This window comes from Hypanus sabinus, chromosome 23 (genome assembly GCF_030144855.1).
Source record: "Hypanus sabinus isolate sHypSab1 chromosome 23, sHypSab1.hap1, whole genome shotgun sequence".
NCBI lineage: Eukaryota > Metazoa > Chordata > Chondrichthyes > Myliobatiformes > Dasyatidae > Hypanus > Hypanus sabinus.
This window is the reverse complement of record NC_082728.1, coordinates 2,702,053-2,719,754: the sequence shown is the minus strand read 5'-3', so window position 1 is coordinate 2,719,754 and position 17,702 is coordinate 2,702,053. Positions and strand designations below refer to the sequence as shown.

Below are 17,702 nucleotides of genomic sequence, written 5' to 3'. Positions count from 1 at the left end.
GCTTACACAAAAAATATTCTTTTAAGTTTTCAGATAGTCTTTTTGGAAAAGGAGAAACGCAGTGGGATTTTCTATTTGTGCAGAGTGAGCTGCCAGCATGTCAGTTGTGAATAGAAGCCAAATTTTTCGGCACAGATGGAAAAATTAGAAATTCGAAGTCCTAGTCTCACTCCTGTCTCAATGGGTTTATGGTTGAGTCACATTAGAATTAACTTACTCCCCATCTGTTTCTTCAGACAGAATGCTTTTAAAAAGAAAACTTAAATTACTTCATTCTTTTCAAAATTGAGAAACAGCTATTGCATTGTGTAACTTTGTTATTTTTTTAGTGGCAATGAGAGTACTTCAGCCGCACGCAGGGAGCAGAAGAGGGAACAGTATCGCCAAGTGAAGGCCCATGTGCAAAAAGATGACGGTCGAATTCAGGCTTGCGGCTGGAGTCTGCCTCCAAAATTCAAACAGGTAAACACTTTCCTTCATCATTGTTTGCTTTAAATGCTAGAACTCCCTCCCCAACAGCACAGTGAAGGATTGCAGCATCTTGAAAGCTGATTTAACCTTCACCTTCTGAAGTGCAGTTAAAGATGGGCTGGAATTATTGACCTTATCAATAACTTCTGTACCTAGTACATGAACAAAAAAAAGCATTGGAATAACAAGTAAAAAATGCTAGAAATGCCTTGCAGATCAGACAGCATCCTAAAATGGCGAATCAAGTAAAGGTCGTTCATCTGGAGCATTAACTTTGCTTCTCTCCTCAGATGCTGTCTGATCTGTTGTTCATTTTCAGAGCTGTTACTTTATGTTTTAGATTTTAAGCATTTCGCTTTTTTGTTCTTTTGTTTCTTGTACAATAATTTTGCTGTAAATGACTTTTGTTCATGTTAAGTTATTGGTTATTTCCACTTTTTCCCAACTTGTTGAACTCTGTTCTAAATTTCTCTCTGGTCTTGGGTTTCACGTCAAAGATGGCCCCTAAACTGTTAATTGTAGTTTGCTTTCAGGAACCATGTAGAAGATGTGACTGAAAACATGGTCAAATGAATAGGTATTGAATGATGGCATCCATCACCCGTAGGCTTTCTCACGGTTGTCACAGTCAACAGTGACTGGTCTTCAGCACCAAGTTCCACAAAACAAGGCCCTTCTGCTCAATAAAAAGAAAGGCAAAAAAAAAAGACAATAAGACATCGCAGAATTAAACCATTTGGCACATTGCGTCTTTTCTGCCATTCCATCATGGCTGATTCATTATCCTTTTCTACATCATTCTTCTGCCTTTTGCACGTAACCTTCCATGCCCTGATTAATTAAGGGCCTATCAACCGCCGCTTTAAATGTACTCAGTGACTTGGCCTCAACAGCCGGCTGCAGCAATAAATTCAACAGATTCACTACCCTCGGGTGAAAGAAATTCCTCCTCATCTTTGTTCTAAATGTATGCCCTTTTATTGTGATGCTGTGCCCTTTGGCCCTAGACTCACCCATAATAAAGAAACATCCTCACCACATCTTGTCCATCTAAGTCTTTCAGTGTTCGATAGGTTTCAATTAGATTCTCCCTCGTTCTTCTGAATTCCAGTTAATGCAGACCCAGAGCTGTCAAACGCTCCTCATACGGCAACTCTTTCATTCCCAAAATCATTCTCCTGAATCTCCTCTGGACCTGTTCATGTGCCAGTGCATCTTTTCTTAGATAAGGGGCCCAAATAGTCCATCTTTGGACTATTTTTACTGTGCCCATGGTCTGTTTTTTTAATCAATTATGCTATTGTTTGCACTGTTGTAACTATGTGGTTTTGTGCAGGTCTTGTAGCTTTAGTTTTTGGTCTTGTTTGTCTGGTGGAATTGGAGCTCCTTTCTGGGGAACGCGCTAAGATGGTAGTGTGTTATTAATATGCAGCAGCCTCTCCGGACTCTGGATTGGGGATTGCCAAACATTATGTGGATTTTATGGTGTAGTCTGTTTTATCATGTGCTTTTGTGTTATCATTCTGGAGGAACATTGTCTTATTTTTTAACTGTATTGCATTTGTGGTTTCTAGATGACAATAATCTGAATCTGAAAACTGTTCACAGTACTCTAACTGTAGTCTGACCAATGCCTTATAAAGCCTCAGCATGACATCCCTTGCTGTTATATTCTAGTTCTCTGGAAATGAATGCTAACATTGCATTTGCCTTCCTTACCACCGACTCAACCTGCAGTTAACCTATAAGGAGTCCTGCATGAAGAGGTCCCTTTGAACATCTGATTTTTCAATTTCTTTTCACATTTAGGAAATAGTCTGTGCTTTTACTCCTTCTACCAAAGTGCATGACCATACACTTTATATTCCATCTTCCACGTCTTTTCCCATTCTTCCAATCTGTCTAAGTCTTTCTGCAGACTCCCTGCTTCATCAACACTACCTTCCCCTCCACTTATCTTTGTATTTTCTGCAAACTTAGCCGCAAAGTCATCAATTCTATCATCCAAATTATTGACATACAATGTGAAAAGAAGTGGTCTTAACATCGACCTTCGTATAACACCACTAGTCAGCAAAAGCCAACCAGGAAAGGCCCTCTGTATTATCACTCTTTGCCTCCTGCCAGTCAGCCAGTCTTCTATACGTACTAGTATATCTCCTGTAATATCATAACTCTTCGGATTGGAAGTCAGCTTGAAGAAGACAGAAGTTCTCCATCAGCCCACACCTCAGGAAGATTACCACCCTTCGCATCACCATCAGCAAGGCAAAACAGAAGACAATCCACCAGTTCAGCTACGTGGAGTGCACCATCTCGTCAGATGCTAAGATCGATAAAGAGATTGACAACAGACTTGCAAAGTCAAACAGCGCATTCGGCAGGCTAAACAAAAAAGTCTGGAACAACAAGCATTTGAAGAAAGGCACAAAGATCAGCGTGTACAAAGCCATTGTACTGACCACCCTCCTGTACGGCTCCGAGTTGTGGGTCACCTACCGTCACCACCTACAACTCCTTGAGCGTTTTCACCAGCGCTGCCTCAGCATCCACTGGAGTGACTTCATCACCGACATTGAAGTCCTCGAACTTCAGGGAGGCACCGAAGAAGAGGTACAAGGACTGTCTGAAGAAATCCCTTGGTGCTTGTCATATTGACCATGACCAGTAGTTTACTCTACCTCCGATTGTGAGGTCTGGCCAAACACCATTCACAAGTCTCTCCTCCTTTGAGAATGCACACAGGGCTGTCCTTGAGGACAAATGGAGAAGGAGGAAGAATCGTGACACAGCAGCACCAAATCCAGAACAGATTTTCCCTTGCACCCGCTGTGGCTGGGTCTGCCTGTCCCGTATTGTCCTCGTCAGCTACCAGCGAGCCTGCAGCAGACATGGGCAGCCCCCTTCCTAAATCTTCATACGCAAAGCCAAGGCATGATGATGATAGCTCTTAACTTGTTAAGTAGTCTCATGTACAGCACTTTGTAAAAGACCTTTTTAAAATCCAAGTAAAGAACATCCACTGACTCTCTTTTGTCTTGTAATTTCCTCAAAGAATTCCGATAGATTTGTCAGGTAAGATTTCCCCTTAAGAAAACCATACTGAATTTGGCCCATTTTATCTTGAGCCTCCAAGTACCCCAAAGCACCATCCTTCATAATGGACTCCAACATCTTTCCAACCACTGAGGTCAGGTTAACTATCCTAAAATTTCCGTTTTTCTGCCTCTCCCTTCTGGAGGAGTGGAGTGACATTTGCAATTTTCCAGTCATCTGGAACCATTCCAGAATCTCTTGATTCTTGAAAGATTGTTACTAATGCCTCCACAGTCTCATCTGCTACTCTTTCAGAACCCCGGGGAGTAGTCCATCTGGTCCAGATAACCTATCTACCTTCAAACCTTTCAGCTTCCCAAGCACCTTCTTGGTACTAGCAACTGCACTCACTTCTGCCTGCTGACACGCAAGTGTTTCTTGCATACTGCTAGTGTCTTCCGCAGTGAAGACTGATGCAAAATGCTTATCCACCATTTTTTAAATCCCTCATTAGTACTTTTCCAGCAGTCTGATATCCATTCCCACCTCTCTTTTTACTATCTACATATCTGAAAAACTTTTTGTATCTTTTATATTATTGGCTAGCTTACCTTCATATCTTTCCTCTCTTAGCTTTTTTAAGATGCCTTCCGTTGGTTTTTAAATCTTCCCAATTCTATAACATAAAAACACAGAAAACCTGCAGCACAATAAAGGCCCTTTGGGCCACAAAGTTATGCTGAACATGTCCCTACCTTAGAAATTACTAGGCTTACCCATAGCCCTCTATTTTTCTGAGCTCCATGTACCTATCCAAAAGTCTGTTAAAAGACTTCCGTGACATCTCCTCTGTACCTACTTGCCAGCACCTTAAACCTGTGTCCTCTTGTGGCAACCTTTTCAGCCCTTGGAAAAAAGCCTCTGACTATCCACACGATCAATGCCTCTCATCATCTTATACACCTCTATCAGGTAACCTCTCATCCTCCGTCGCTCCAAGGAGAAAAGGCCGAGTTCACTCAACCTGTTTACATAAGGCATGCTCCCCAATCTTCTAAATCTCCTCTGCACCCTTTCTATGGTTTCCACATCCTTCCTGTAGTGAGGCAACCTGAACTGAGCACAGTACTCCAAGTTGGGTCTGACCAGGTCCTATATAGCTGCAACATTACCTCTCAGCTCCTAAACTCAATCCCATGATTTATGAAGGCCAATACACCATATGCCTTCTGAACCACAGAGTCAAGCTGGGCAGCTGCTTTGAGCGTCCTATGGACTTGGACCCCAAGATCCCTCTGATCCTCCACACTGCCAAGAGTCTTACCATTAATACTATATTCTGCCATCGTATTTGATCTACCAAAATGAACCACTTCTCACTTATCTGGGTTGAACTCCATCTGCTTGAACCACTCACACTTACCTGGATTGAACTCCATCAGAACTTCTCTTTTCACTAAGTTTTGCCATATTATATGTCCTATCTTTGGCTTTTTTACTGTCTTTTAGTTCCCTTGTTAGCCATGGCCGGTTGCCTCATCTTCCCTTTAGAATACTTCTTCATCTTTCGGATATATCTATCCCATGCCTACTGATTGCCCTCAGGAGCTCCAGTCATTGCTATTTTACCATCATCCCTGATAGTGACTCCTTCCAATCAACTTTGGCCAGCTTCTCTCTCATGCTCTCTGTAGTTGTCTTTATTCCACTGTAATACTCATATCTGATTTTATCTTCTCCCACTCAAACTGCAGGGTGAATTCTGTTATATTTTGATCATATTATCCCTCCTAATCATATGTCTGCCAAGGATTCCATTACCTTAAACCCCCTAATAAAATCTGGTGCTAGGAATAATCCAGAGATTACTACCTTGGAGGCTGTGATCTTCAGCCTCTTTTCTCACTGGGCAGCACCACTTCCCCTTGTTTACCTATGTCATTGATGCACTTATTGAAGATGTAATTATTAGGGAGACTGTCAGGTACACAAAATCCACATTTCACACGAGGAGCATTCCACTGACTGAACTACTATCCTGCCTACACTTGTTAAACCTTTAACTTTTCAACCTTAAGTTCTGGCCTGTGCCTGTTCTCGCTGAAGGCTATTGAGCCAATGTTTGGCCACTCTAGCACTGTGCACTTGACAGTGTCAGCTCTTAACAATAGCTGCTCTGCTTATACCTTGCTTCTTTTCATTGGCCTCTGCAATTATTATGATTACAGCCTACCCGCAAAATTACAAAAGACCCCCAAGCTCTTTTTAAATCTCACATTGCCTCACCAATGAATGGCTTCTCATGAAGATCGCAACCCACCAAAGTGCTCTGTCTGAAAGGCTCTGAGCTCTTTTTAAACCTAGTGCTGTCTCACCAGCTAACAACTTAGAACATAGAAAACCTACAGCACAATTCAGGCCCTTTGGCCCACAAAGCTGTGCCGAACATGTCCCTACCTTAGAAGTACCTAGCCTTTACCCATAGCCCTCTATTTTTTTAAGCTCCATGTAGCCATCCAGGAATCTACAAAAAAAAAGAATTTATTTTTTATTGAAATTCATCATCAAACATTTCCATAAGATGTATTTCAGATAATGTACATATATATATATCATATAGTCATATATGCCACAGATCTCCACATAATATTTATCTGAGGTATACACTTATAGAAAAGAGAGGAAAGAAAGAACAAGCGAAAGGAGAAAACCATGCACAAGTAGGGAGTGATTGTTTTTAACAATATGTTCATTGATTTGTGAGAATAAAATCAGGTCCATGAGGTGTTACGTAGTGTTACGGATTCAGCAACAATAAATATATGAGTGAGGCAGGGGTTTTTATAACAAATAACATGTTTATTAAACACTGAAAAACAAAACCCCAAAAGTAAACAAATCACTCACGTAACCGGAAATTAGCTGCTGTGCGGCAGCTTAAACAGTTCTTAAAGCAATGAATAAAAAGATTGAGAAAGAAAGAAAGTTCTTAAAGCAATGAAGCTTAAACAGTTTTTAAAGCGATGATACAAAAACAGTTCTTCAAAGTAGTCTTGCAAAAGTTCAAAATGCTTCCAGTCCATTTAAGGGAGAGACTTTTTAAGACAATTTAAATTCTCTTTCACGTCAAACTACTTTCCCCACGAAGAGTTTACGAAGATGAAAAAATGAAACGGCTTAAAGGCACGGACCTTTCCTTTACAAAACTGTTCCCAATCCTTTCTGCTATTCACAGGGATTAACACGGGGACAGTCAACGAAATCCTTCCGAATGAGGATCAAACAAGGTCGAACCTGTTTCACTGTTGAAATCGACTTTCCTCGATCTTTTAACTCCCGAACTCCACTGATTCTCAACTAGCAGTATTATAAAGAAACTGCTGGCAATGACCTTTTAAACTTTAGGCATTAAATAAAGCTCCATCTTTCAACTAAACTGCATCATAACATTAAATCACACAGTGGCATGAAGTCAACATGGCAAATCCAGCCACGAACTGCCCCCCCTCACAGGGAGGGTCCTTCTTTTATACCCTGTTAAAAAAACCTGTCACATGACCTCTACTGGCAGGGAAATGACATCACTCCACCATCACAAGACCATTACTTCAAGTCCAGTATAGCTTCAACACCTGTCACGTGACAAGTACACCACTGTCACATGTCACGGGTACGTAACATGTAGTTAAACCATTTTTCCCAGTATGAATCAAATTGTTCCAACTTATGATTAACAGATGCTGTTATCTTCTCCATTTTGTAAATGTCCATTGTAATTTCTATCCATGCATTTAAGGTTGAGCTCTCCTGTGATAACTTTTCCTAGTAAGAGTCTTTTTACCAGCCACCAGCAATATATTCATTAAAATATATTTTATATTAAATATAAATTATATTTATCTCTTTTCAACAATTCTTGAGGTATATACCCAAAATATATGGCCTTACTTTCTAAGGGTTTTTCACATTTAAAAATGTCTTGTAGAGCATTGTGTATCCCACTCCAATAGTCTTTGATAATGGGGCATTCTCAGAAAATATAATAATGGTTTGCATTTTGATTTCTACAATTTCTCCAGCAAACAGGGAGGTTACTATCTGTATTGGTAAGTGTATGGGTGAGATGTGTGGGTATGAAAAATGGATATGACAAGGAAATGTTTAACAGGAATTTGTGGGTCTGTCCTGTTTTGAAGGTCTTCCTGCGTGTTGGGCAGATTGACCCTTGATACCAGATAAGGGGACAACAATGTGGCTCCGGTCTACCTGATAACATGGCCTGAAAGCAAACTAAAAGTGCTGATTTGTATAAAAGTAATTAATCACCTTGTCTCTAAAGAATGTCTTTTTACATTGTTTGGTTGTAAGATTAATAGAGTGCATTGTCCCTGAGGAGGCAGAGGCCAATTGCTGAAGGTCACCCAACCAAGAGGTTAGGGTCGTGTAAACGTCAGATTGGATGCCTTGCCCCTACCAGCTAGACTGGCAAGTTCTTTCTAGGGCAGACCACACACCTGGGTCCTACCTTCAGGCTGAGCAGCTGAACCGGCGCCAAGGACCTCCACCCTAGCCAGTCCACAGTCGATCGCCTGCCTCAGGGACCACGCAGACGTTGCTAAGTATACTCGGCAGTGTAGACTACTAGGGGTTGCTTAGGTTAGCCCTACCTATTAGTGGTGTAGGTAGTGTATAATATAAAGCATTTCTCTCAACTCTCTATTTTTCTTCTCTGTATTAACAATAAAGTGAGTCTCGGAGGAACTCCCGAGTCTGGGTCCATTTGTTCAAGCAAAACCAAATAGTTGCAGCATCTACTTGTTACGGTTGTACTTATTTGGGTATCAGTTTTTGTGGAACATTATCAAAATGGGATTTCTGAGAGAGTGTAATAAAATATAAAGTTTTTCCATCCGACCTCCTTCCATTTCTGTGAACTGGTACACTTTCATTGATACCTCCATATTATTGTCCATTCTTCCTCAGATATAATTATCCCTCCTTCCTTCTATCATTTTGTTTTAATGTATGAAGTTGAATGTGTTTTAAGATTTGACAAACCCTTATATGCGCTTGAAATGATTCTGCTACCGTTATCTGAATTATATGCTTTTCTAAATAGCTCTGTCAAACATGTTCTTGCCTTTGTTACATTTTTAACGGTCCTATTAACGTTGCATCTGTAAATAACAATAAAAGTCTTGTTTTTTAACAAGTGTTTCTCTTTAAGCATTTCAGAACTGAACATTGTTCCTTCTTTCATTATATTGCAAAGAACTGTTATCCCTTTAGCTGTCCAGTCCTTAAATCTAGCATCCAGTTTATTCGGTGTAAAATCCGAGTCATATGCACACCATTTAAGAATTGCAATATCTCCCTTTAACTTATATTCTTTTATAATAGTTTTCCATACTTAAGAGTCCATTTCACCCATGGCTTATCAATAGTATTTATGTACCTTTGTAGGTTGTTATCAGCCAAAATTGCCTGTATGGGGATGGGAAGTATCCCCTCCTCGATGTTTTGGATAGAATTTTACTGCATTTGATTGGATTTAACAACCCATTGACATTAAAAGAAATGAATTTTACTTTGTCCTTAGCTATGTGTATTTATCTGTCAACATATCATTGAAGTTAGCAGATTAAAACTTAATCAATTTACTTCCTGAACAAATAAGAACCAAGAAATGCGAATAATAAAAAAAAAGGTAATGAAAGAGTGATTCCAAGGCTGAGGTCTCTAGTAGGTGATTCTGGGTTGAGCTAGAGGAAACATCTAGCTGTGGGAGATGGCCCCTGCTGCCTGTGAGTTGAGGGCCCCCATTGCAGTACCCAGAAAAGTAAGTGAAGTCTATGTTCATTACACAGAAAAGACTTCCCTGTGTATCCCTCCCATATATACATTCTCATTTAGGTGGGGAAAAATGAGTGAGTGAATGAATGAATAAAAAAGAATAATTGAGTAATATAAAATCCACATTATAATAAGTCTTTCTTGTGATAGGTATAACACTGTCTATTAGCTTATCAACATTTTTAAAGTTAGTTAAACCTTATGGCTCTTCTGGAGGGGGTGAGGGCTGTCTTCACAGTCTCTTCCTGATATACTTCTCTCGCCCTCCTCCCGTCCCCTGCTTTCTCGATTCTCACACTATTTCCCAAGCAGAGCAGGATAACTGCTCAGCCAGGCTTTCCCTCGGTTTGATCACGCTGACGGGCAACCCTCTGGCCTTCATGTCTGTAGTCGCCTTTTCCACTGTCTGATACAGTTGCATCCCATCTTCATAAAACACTCACAGTTTAGCAGGGTACAGAGTCTGGAATCTAATCCTTCCTTGCTTTAATATTCACTTTACTTCAGAGTATTCTTTACGTTTCTGCAGGACCACCAGCGGGTAATCTTGATCGAAATATATTAATTTCCCGTCCAAAAACACCCTCTTCTTACCCCAGGCCCTTCGTAGAATCTCCGCCTTGGTATTGTATCGAAGGAATCTAATTACAATTGAGTGCGGCTTATCTTCTCTTTCTCCAGTAGGCCGCGGGATGAGCGCACGATGCACCCTTTCAATTTCAAGCTTCTTAGTCGAAGAAATCTCTAGCATGTCCCACAGCAACTTTCTTACAAACTCCATCATAGACAAACCCTCCACTCCTTCGAGAACGTTGTATATCCTGATATTTTTCTGTCATGATCTTCCCTCCTGGTCAAGCAGTTTACTTTCTTGTTGATTTAATATTTGTATATATACTTAGTATCCATTGCATGTTTTGCTCACGATCTTCTCAATTCGTGTCTCTGCCACCATTATTTTTTGATTGACATTGGCGAGCTCTGACTTGATATCATTTAGTTGCTGTTTTATGTCTTTTTGGAATCCCCGTATCTCTTCCAGAATTTTTATCATATCTGCCACTTCACCTGAACGAGGCCCATCGTCAGCCTCACTTCTGGGTAGGAGAGCCACACGCTGCACCCCTCTCGTCCATAGGCTCTGCAGTGATGCTTTTATTTAATCTCCATTCTTTTTTCCCATTCTTGCCCCCCTTACCAGTTTAGATATTTTTGAAAGATCTTTTATTTGATGGATTAAAGGGGCAAAATATGCGTTTTTCCGGAGGAGCTATTGACTTATGCTGCCATTCTGGACAATGACATCACCAGAACCCTCAGGAGTCTCTTAAAAGACTCTATGGTTTCCGCCTTCACCATTGCGGCCGGCAGTCCATTCCACGCACTCACCACTCTCTGCAGCATAAAAAAAAATCCCTGACATCTCCTCTGTGCTTCTCGTGATGATTGCAGTCCACCAAAAAGTTACAAATGGTCCTAAGTTCTTTCTAAACCTTGCATTGCCTCAGCATGAAAAACTTCTGCCAGAAGTACTTTTAATGCTCTACTTCTAATTTGGATTTGAGATTGCCTTTTATGTCCAGATTTTTATTTAGTGCACTGCACAAATAAACTGCCTGCTCACAAACTGCACAGTCCCATTATGAACACAGCTTCGGACTGATTCATTAGGCCTAGATAGAGTGGATATGGCAAGGATGGTTCCTATAGTGTGAGTTTAGGACCAAAGGGCACAGCCTCAGAGTACAAGCACATACCTTTGAAACAGCAATGAGGAGGAATTGGTTGGCAGACAGGAAGCAAAGAGTGGGAGTAAACGGGACCTTTTCAGAATGGCAGGCAGTGACTAGTGGGGTACCGCAAGGCTCAGTGCTGGGACCCCAGTTGTTTACAATATATATTAATGATTTAGATGAGGGAATTAAATGCAGCATCTCCAATTTTGCGGATGACACGAAGCTGGGCAGCGGTGTTAGCTGTGAGGAGGATGCTAAGAGGATGCAGGGTGACTTGGATAGATTAGGTGAGTGGGCAAATTCATGGCAGATGCAATTTAATGTGGATAAATGTGAGGTTATCCACTTTGGTTTCAAGAACAGGAAAACAGATTATTATCTGAATGGTGGCCGATTAGGAAAAGGGGAGATGCAACGAGACCTGGGTGTCATTGTACACCAGTCATTGAAAGTGAGCATGCAGGTACAGCAGGCAGTGAAAAAGGCAAATGGTATGTTGGCATTCATAGCACAAGTATTCGAGTACAGGAGCAGGGAGGTTCTACTGCAGTTGTACAAGGCCTTGGTGAGACCACACCTAGAGTATTGTGTGTAATTTTGGTCCCCTAAACTGAGGAAAGACATTCTTGCCATAGAGGGAATACAAAGAAAGTTCACCAGATAGATTCCTGGGATGGCAGGACTTTCATATGAAGAAAGACTGGATCGACTAGGCTTATACTCACTGGAATTTAGAAGATTGAGGGGGATCTTATTGAAACATATAAAATTCTAAAGGGATTGGACAGGCTAGATGCAGGAAGATTGTTTCCAATGTTGGGGAAGTTCAGAACGAGGGGGTCACATTTTAAGGATAAAGGGGAAGCCTTTTAGGACCGAGATGAGGAAAAACTTCTTCACACAGAGAGTGGTGAATCTGTGGAATTCTCTGCCACAGGAAACAGTTGAGGCCAGTTCATTGGCTATATTTAAGAGGAAGTTAGATATGGCCCTTGTGGCTAAAGGGATCAGGGGGTATGGAGAGAAAGCAGGTACAGGGTTCTGAGTTGGATGATCAGCCACGATCATACTGAATGGCGGTGCAGGCTCAAAGGGCCGAATGGCCTACTCCTGCACCTATTTTCTATGTTTTTTACAGTGGTAATTCTATCCTTTCACATATCCTGCAATATTGTGCTCACTTCAATCACAGGTTCATACAGAATGGTATCAATAAGTGTTATATATTTGTCACTGTCCCTCCCTGGAGCATTAATGTAGCTTGCTGGTGTTCCCTTAGGTGACAAACGGTGGTACATGTGACAAGATGAAGAATCTGCCCTTGCCAGTGTATCTGCAGCCTTTGGACGACAAGGATACCTTTATGAAGGTAACATTATTCTAACTAAACACGAGAAAATCTGCAGATGCTGGAAATTCAAGCAACACACACAAAATGCTGGTGGAACGCAGCAGGCCAGGCAGCATCTATAGGAAGAAGTACAGTTGACATTTTGGGCAGAGACTCTTCGTCAGGACTAACTGAAAGAAGAGATAGTAAGAGATTTGAAAGGGGGAGTGGGAGATCTGAAATGATAGTTGAAGACAGGAGGGGGACAGATGAAGCAACGAGCTGGAAAGTTGATTGACAAAAGGGACACAGAGCTGGAGAAGGAGGAGGATCATGGGACTGGAGGCCTAGTGAGAAAGACAGGGAGAGGGGAGCACCAGGGGAAGATGGGGAGCAGGCAAGGAGTGATTGTGAGAGGGACAGAAAGAGAAATGTCAATCCATGGCCTCTTCTACTGTCAAGGTGAAACCACACTCAGGTTGAAGGAATAACACCTTATATTCCGTCTGAGTAGCCTCCAACCTGATGGAATGAACATTGATTTCTCTAACTTCCATTAATGCCCCTCCTCCCCTTCTTACCCCATCCTTAATTTGTTTATCTATTTCCCCCCCTTTTTTGCTCTCTCTGTCCCTCTCACAATCACTCCTTGCCTGCTCTCTATCTTCCTCTGGTGCTCCCCTCCACCTTTCTTTCTCCCTAGGCCTCCCATCCCATGATCCTGCCCCTTCTCCAGCTCTGTGTCCCTTTTGCCAATCAACTTTCCAGCTCTTAGCTTTATCCCTCCCCCTCCCGTCTTCTCCTATCATTTCTGATCTCCCTGTCCCTTCCCCTGTCACTTTCAAATCTCTTACTATCTCTTCTTTCAGTTAGTCCTGATGAAGGGTCTGGGCCCGAAACGTCGACTGTACTTCTTCCTATAGATGCTGCCTGGCCTGCTGAATTCCACCAGCATTTTGTGTGTGTAAATTCTAACTAACCAGGATTGTAAGGTGTCTGCTATTAGTTACACCTGTCAATTGAACCAGAGATATTTATTCATTATTGAGAAAATCTTGGAATCTATAATTAACTTCTCAGTCCTCTGAGGGAGTGAGTTCCAATAATACTTCACTGAAACTGAAGAAAATTCTCCTCCTCTCACTCCTGACTGATTTACTCGTTTTACATCTGCCACCCCCAGTACTCGACCAAGGGAAACGGCCCTTATCTATCTTCAGCATCCTCAACCCTGCAAGACTCAATGAGATCACCTCTCATTTTTCTCTCAGGTGTAAAGAGGCCCATTCTACTCAATCTTTCCTCTCATGACATTGCCGCCATCCTAGGGTTAGGTCTGCTCAATGTTGACAGCAATATCTTGGCTGCTTGAATATGTTGTAGTGTTATAGAGACAACAGCATAGAAACAGGCTCTTTGGCCCATCTAGTCTGTGCCAAACTGGTATTCTATACAGCAGTGGTCCCCAGCCACCGGGCCGTGGACCGCTACCAGGCCACGAGGAAACAATATTACTTGGCGATATGAAACGATATGAGTCAGCTGCACCCTTCCTCATTCCCTGTCACGCCCACTGTTGAACTTGAACGCACACGAGGTCATTACCCACGTAAGGTCATCAGTCGGTCATTAACCTCCAACTACTCGATGAGTAAAAAACAAACGTCGCTTGAGAGTTTCTTTGGAAGAGCTGTTAGGAGACATAAAAGGCCTGAAGATGATGATAATGTAGAGACAGCTGAGGCCAAGACTGCAAAAAAAAAAGAAAGCTTCAACAGAAAATACGACGAGTCATACATAAAATATGGCTTTAATGTGACTGGTAACTTGCACGTTCCAAGTCCCCTGTGTGTGATATGTGGAGACAAGCTGTCTAATGAGGCAATGAAGCCCTCAAAAATGCCTCGGCACCTTGTCCAAGCACCCTGCACTTAAAGACAAATCTGCTGAGTTTTTTGAGCAGAAAAAACGTGAGCAAGCGGGTTCAGAAGCAGGTGCTGAGAGCCACCACCTCCACAAATGCTGCTGCTCTAAGAGTGTCATACTTAGTGGCTAGCCGTATCGCTAAGGCTAAGAAGCCTTTCACTGTTGGTGAAGAATTGATTCTGCCTGCTGCCAGGGACATGTGCCATGGACTGTGGGGAGAAGCTGCAGCTAACAAGATGGCACAGGTTTGTCTTTCAGCTACCACAGTTTCAAGGAGAATCGACGACATAGCGGAGGACATCGAAGCACAGCTGTTGGAACGGCTTAACAAGTCACCATGGTATGTTATCCAGGTTGTCAAGTCTACCGATGTCGAGAAAAAGGCAATACTGCTGGTTTATGTGCAATATATATTTCAAGACGATGTGCCCAAGGATATGTTGTGTGCACTGCCGCTACCAACTAACACAAGTGGGGCAGAACTATTCAGGTCTTCGAATGACTACACGTCAGCTAAATTGGACTGGTCATCCTATATTGGAATATGCACAGACGGGGCTGCAGCTATGACTGGACAGCTGTCTGGTTTCACTACCTAAGTCAAAGAGGTTGCTCCTGAATGCCAGTCTGCACACTGTGTCATACACAGGGAAATGCTGGCTAGCCGAAAAATGTCACCTGGTCTTAACAGCGTATTGGGAGACATTGTTGAAGTTATCAATCACATCAAAGTAAAAGCCCTTAACTCACGTCAGTTTGAGCAGCTTTGCGAGGAAATGGATGCAGAGCACAAATGCCTTCTCTTACACACTGATGTCAGGTGGATATCAAGGGGGAGAGCCCTGGCTAGGGTTTTTGAGTTAAGAGAGCCGCTACAGAGATTTCTTTCAGGAAAAAAGTCACCACTGGCAGTACACTTCAGTGACGGGGAGTGGATAGCAAAACTCGCTTATCTGTGTGACATCTTCAATCTGCTCAATGAACTCAATTTGTCACTTCAGGGGAGAATGACAACTGCCTTCGAGTTGGCAGATAAAGTGTCTGCTTTCAAAGCCAAACTGGAACTGTGGGGGCGGCGAGTGGACAGGGAAATATTTGACATCTTCCCAACATTAGCTGGGATTTTGGGAGAGACTGAGGTTCTGAGGCTGCACCATCCTTCTCACAGCTGGTGCGCGATCACCTATCTTCGCTGTCAACAGAATTTGAGCATTACTTCCCAACTGCAAATGACCCAAGACATGCAAAGGAATGGATCCGTGACCCATTTGTGAATGTCCCTGGTGAAGCTTCCATGTCAGCGCGGTAAGAAGATCAACTCCTCGAGCTTGCAAATGACAGTGGGCTGAGAAGTATGTTTGATATAACATCTCTGCCGGCATTCTGGATCAAAGTCAAGGCTGAATATCCTAAGGTAGCCACAAAAGCACTGAAAACGTTGCTTCCATTTCCAGCATCATATCTCTGCGAAGCGGTGTTTTCTGCAACGAATGCAACAAAAACTAAATTGTGGAATAGACTGGACATAAGAAACCCCCTTGGAGTATCGCTGTCTCCCATCATCCCTCGATGGGACCGTCTTGTTGCAGGGAAACAAGCCCAGGGCTCCCACTAATTCAGCGATGTTGGTGTGTTGCAATGATTTTGTATGTTCATATGAGGAAAATATGCGCTGTGTGTTTAATATCTAAATGTTACTTAAAATGTTATGATGCTGTTGACTTATAATTGACTTATCACTATATTCATGCAAGGAAAATATGCGCTGTGTTTAATATTAAATTCGTTAGATAAACCCTTTTAGAAACAAAATTGAGTGTATTAACCACTTATATGTGACTTATAGCTGACTTACCACCTATATTCCGGTTGATATTAACACGCCCCCTCCCCCTGTTGGCTGGTCCTCAAGAATATTGTCAATATTAAGCTGGTCCGCAGTGCAAAAAAGGTTGGTGACCCCTGCTGTACAGTCCCATCAAGCCACACTTGGACCCTAGCCCCCATATCCCTCCTATCCATGTACTTATCCAAACTTCTCTTAAATGTTGCAGTTGAACTCACATCTACAGCTTCTGCTGACAGCTCATTCCACACTCTTACTATTCTCTGAGTGAAGAAGATCCCCCTCAGTGTCCCCTTAAGTTCTTCACCATTCATCCTTATTGTATGATCTCTACTTGTAGTCTCACACAAGCTCAGTGGATAAAAGCCTGCTTACATTTGCCTTATCTACACCCTTTACTATTTTGAATACCTCTAACAAATCCTTTCAAGGCAAAAAATGTCTTAATACAGAATCAAATCAGGTTTATTATCTCCGGCATGTGACATGAAGTGTGTTAACTTAGTAGCAGCAGATCAATGCAATACATAATATAGAAGAAAATAATAATAATAAATAAATAAATCTTATTCAGGATATGTTATACAGTTATATGTATATTGAATAGATTAAAAATCATGCAAAATACAGAAATACTATATATTAATAAAAACGTGAAGTAGTGTCCAAGCATTCAATGTCCATTTAGGAATCGGATGGTAGAGGGGAAAAAACTGTTCCTGAATCGCTGAGTGTATGCCTTCAGGCTTCTGTACCTCCTCCCTGATGGTAACAATGAGAAAAGGGTATGCCCTGGGTGCTGGAGGTCCTTAATAATGGACACTGCCTTTCTGAAACACTGCTCCTTGAAGGTGTCCTGGGTACTTTGTAGGCTAGTGGCCAAGATGGAGCTGACTAAGTTTACCCTCTGCAGCTTCTTTCGGTCCTGTGCAGTAGCCCCCACCTCCCATACCAGACAGTGATGCAGCCTGTCAGAATGCTCTCCACAGTACATCTATAGAAGTTTTTGTATACTCCTAATAAAGTATAGCCACTGTCTTACCTTCTTTATAATTGCATCAATATGTTGGGACCAGGTTAGATCCTCAGAGATCTTGACACCCAGGAACTTGAAACTGCTCACCCTCTCCACTTCTGTTCCCTCTATGAGGATTGATATGTGTTCCTTCATCTTAACCTTCCTGAAGTCCACAATCAGCTCCTTCTTCTTACTGACATTGAGTGCCAGGTTGTTGCTGCGGCACCACTCCATTAGTTGGCATATCTCACTGCTGTACGCCCTCTTGTCACCACCTGAGATTCTACCAACAATGGTTGTATCATCAGCAAATTTATAGATGGTATTTGAGCTACACTTAGCCACATAGTCATGGCTATATAAAGAGTAGTGCAGTGGGCTAAGCACACACACCAGTGTTGATCGTCAGCGAGGAGGATGTGTTATCATCAATCCGCACAGATTGTAGTCATTGGGTTAGGAATTCGAGGATCCAATTGCAGAGGG

General features: G+C 42.1%; 1 protein-coding gene across 2 annotated transcripts in view; it reads left to right on the top strand.

Annotated features, from left to right (window-relative positions):
* Positions 1 to 17,702, top strand: part of LOC132379880 (C-Jun-amino-terminal kinase-interacting protein 4-like) — a 285,478-nt gene that overhangs the window by 215,691 nt on the left and 52,085 nt on the right. For both annotated transcript variants that reach the window (XM_059948176.1, XM_059948175.1), the window contains exons 15-16: positions 330 to 462; positions 12,376 to 12,465. In XM_059948176.1, coding sequence (XP_059804159.1) covers positions 330 to 462; positions 12,376 to 12,465 — 223 coding nt within the window. The remainder of the gene's footprint in view (positions 1 to 329; positions 463 to 12,375; positions 12,466 to 17,702) is intronic.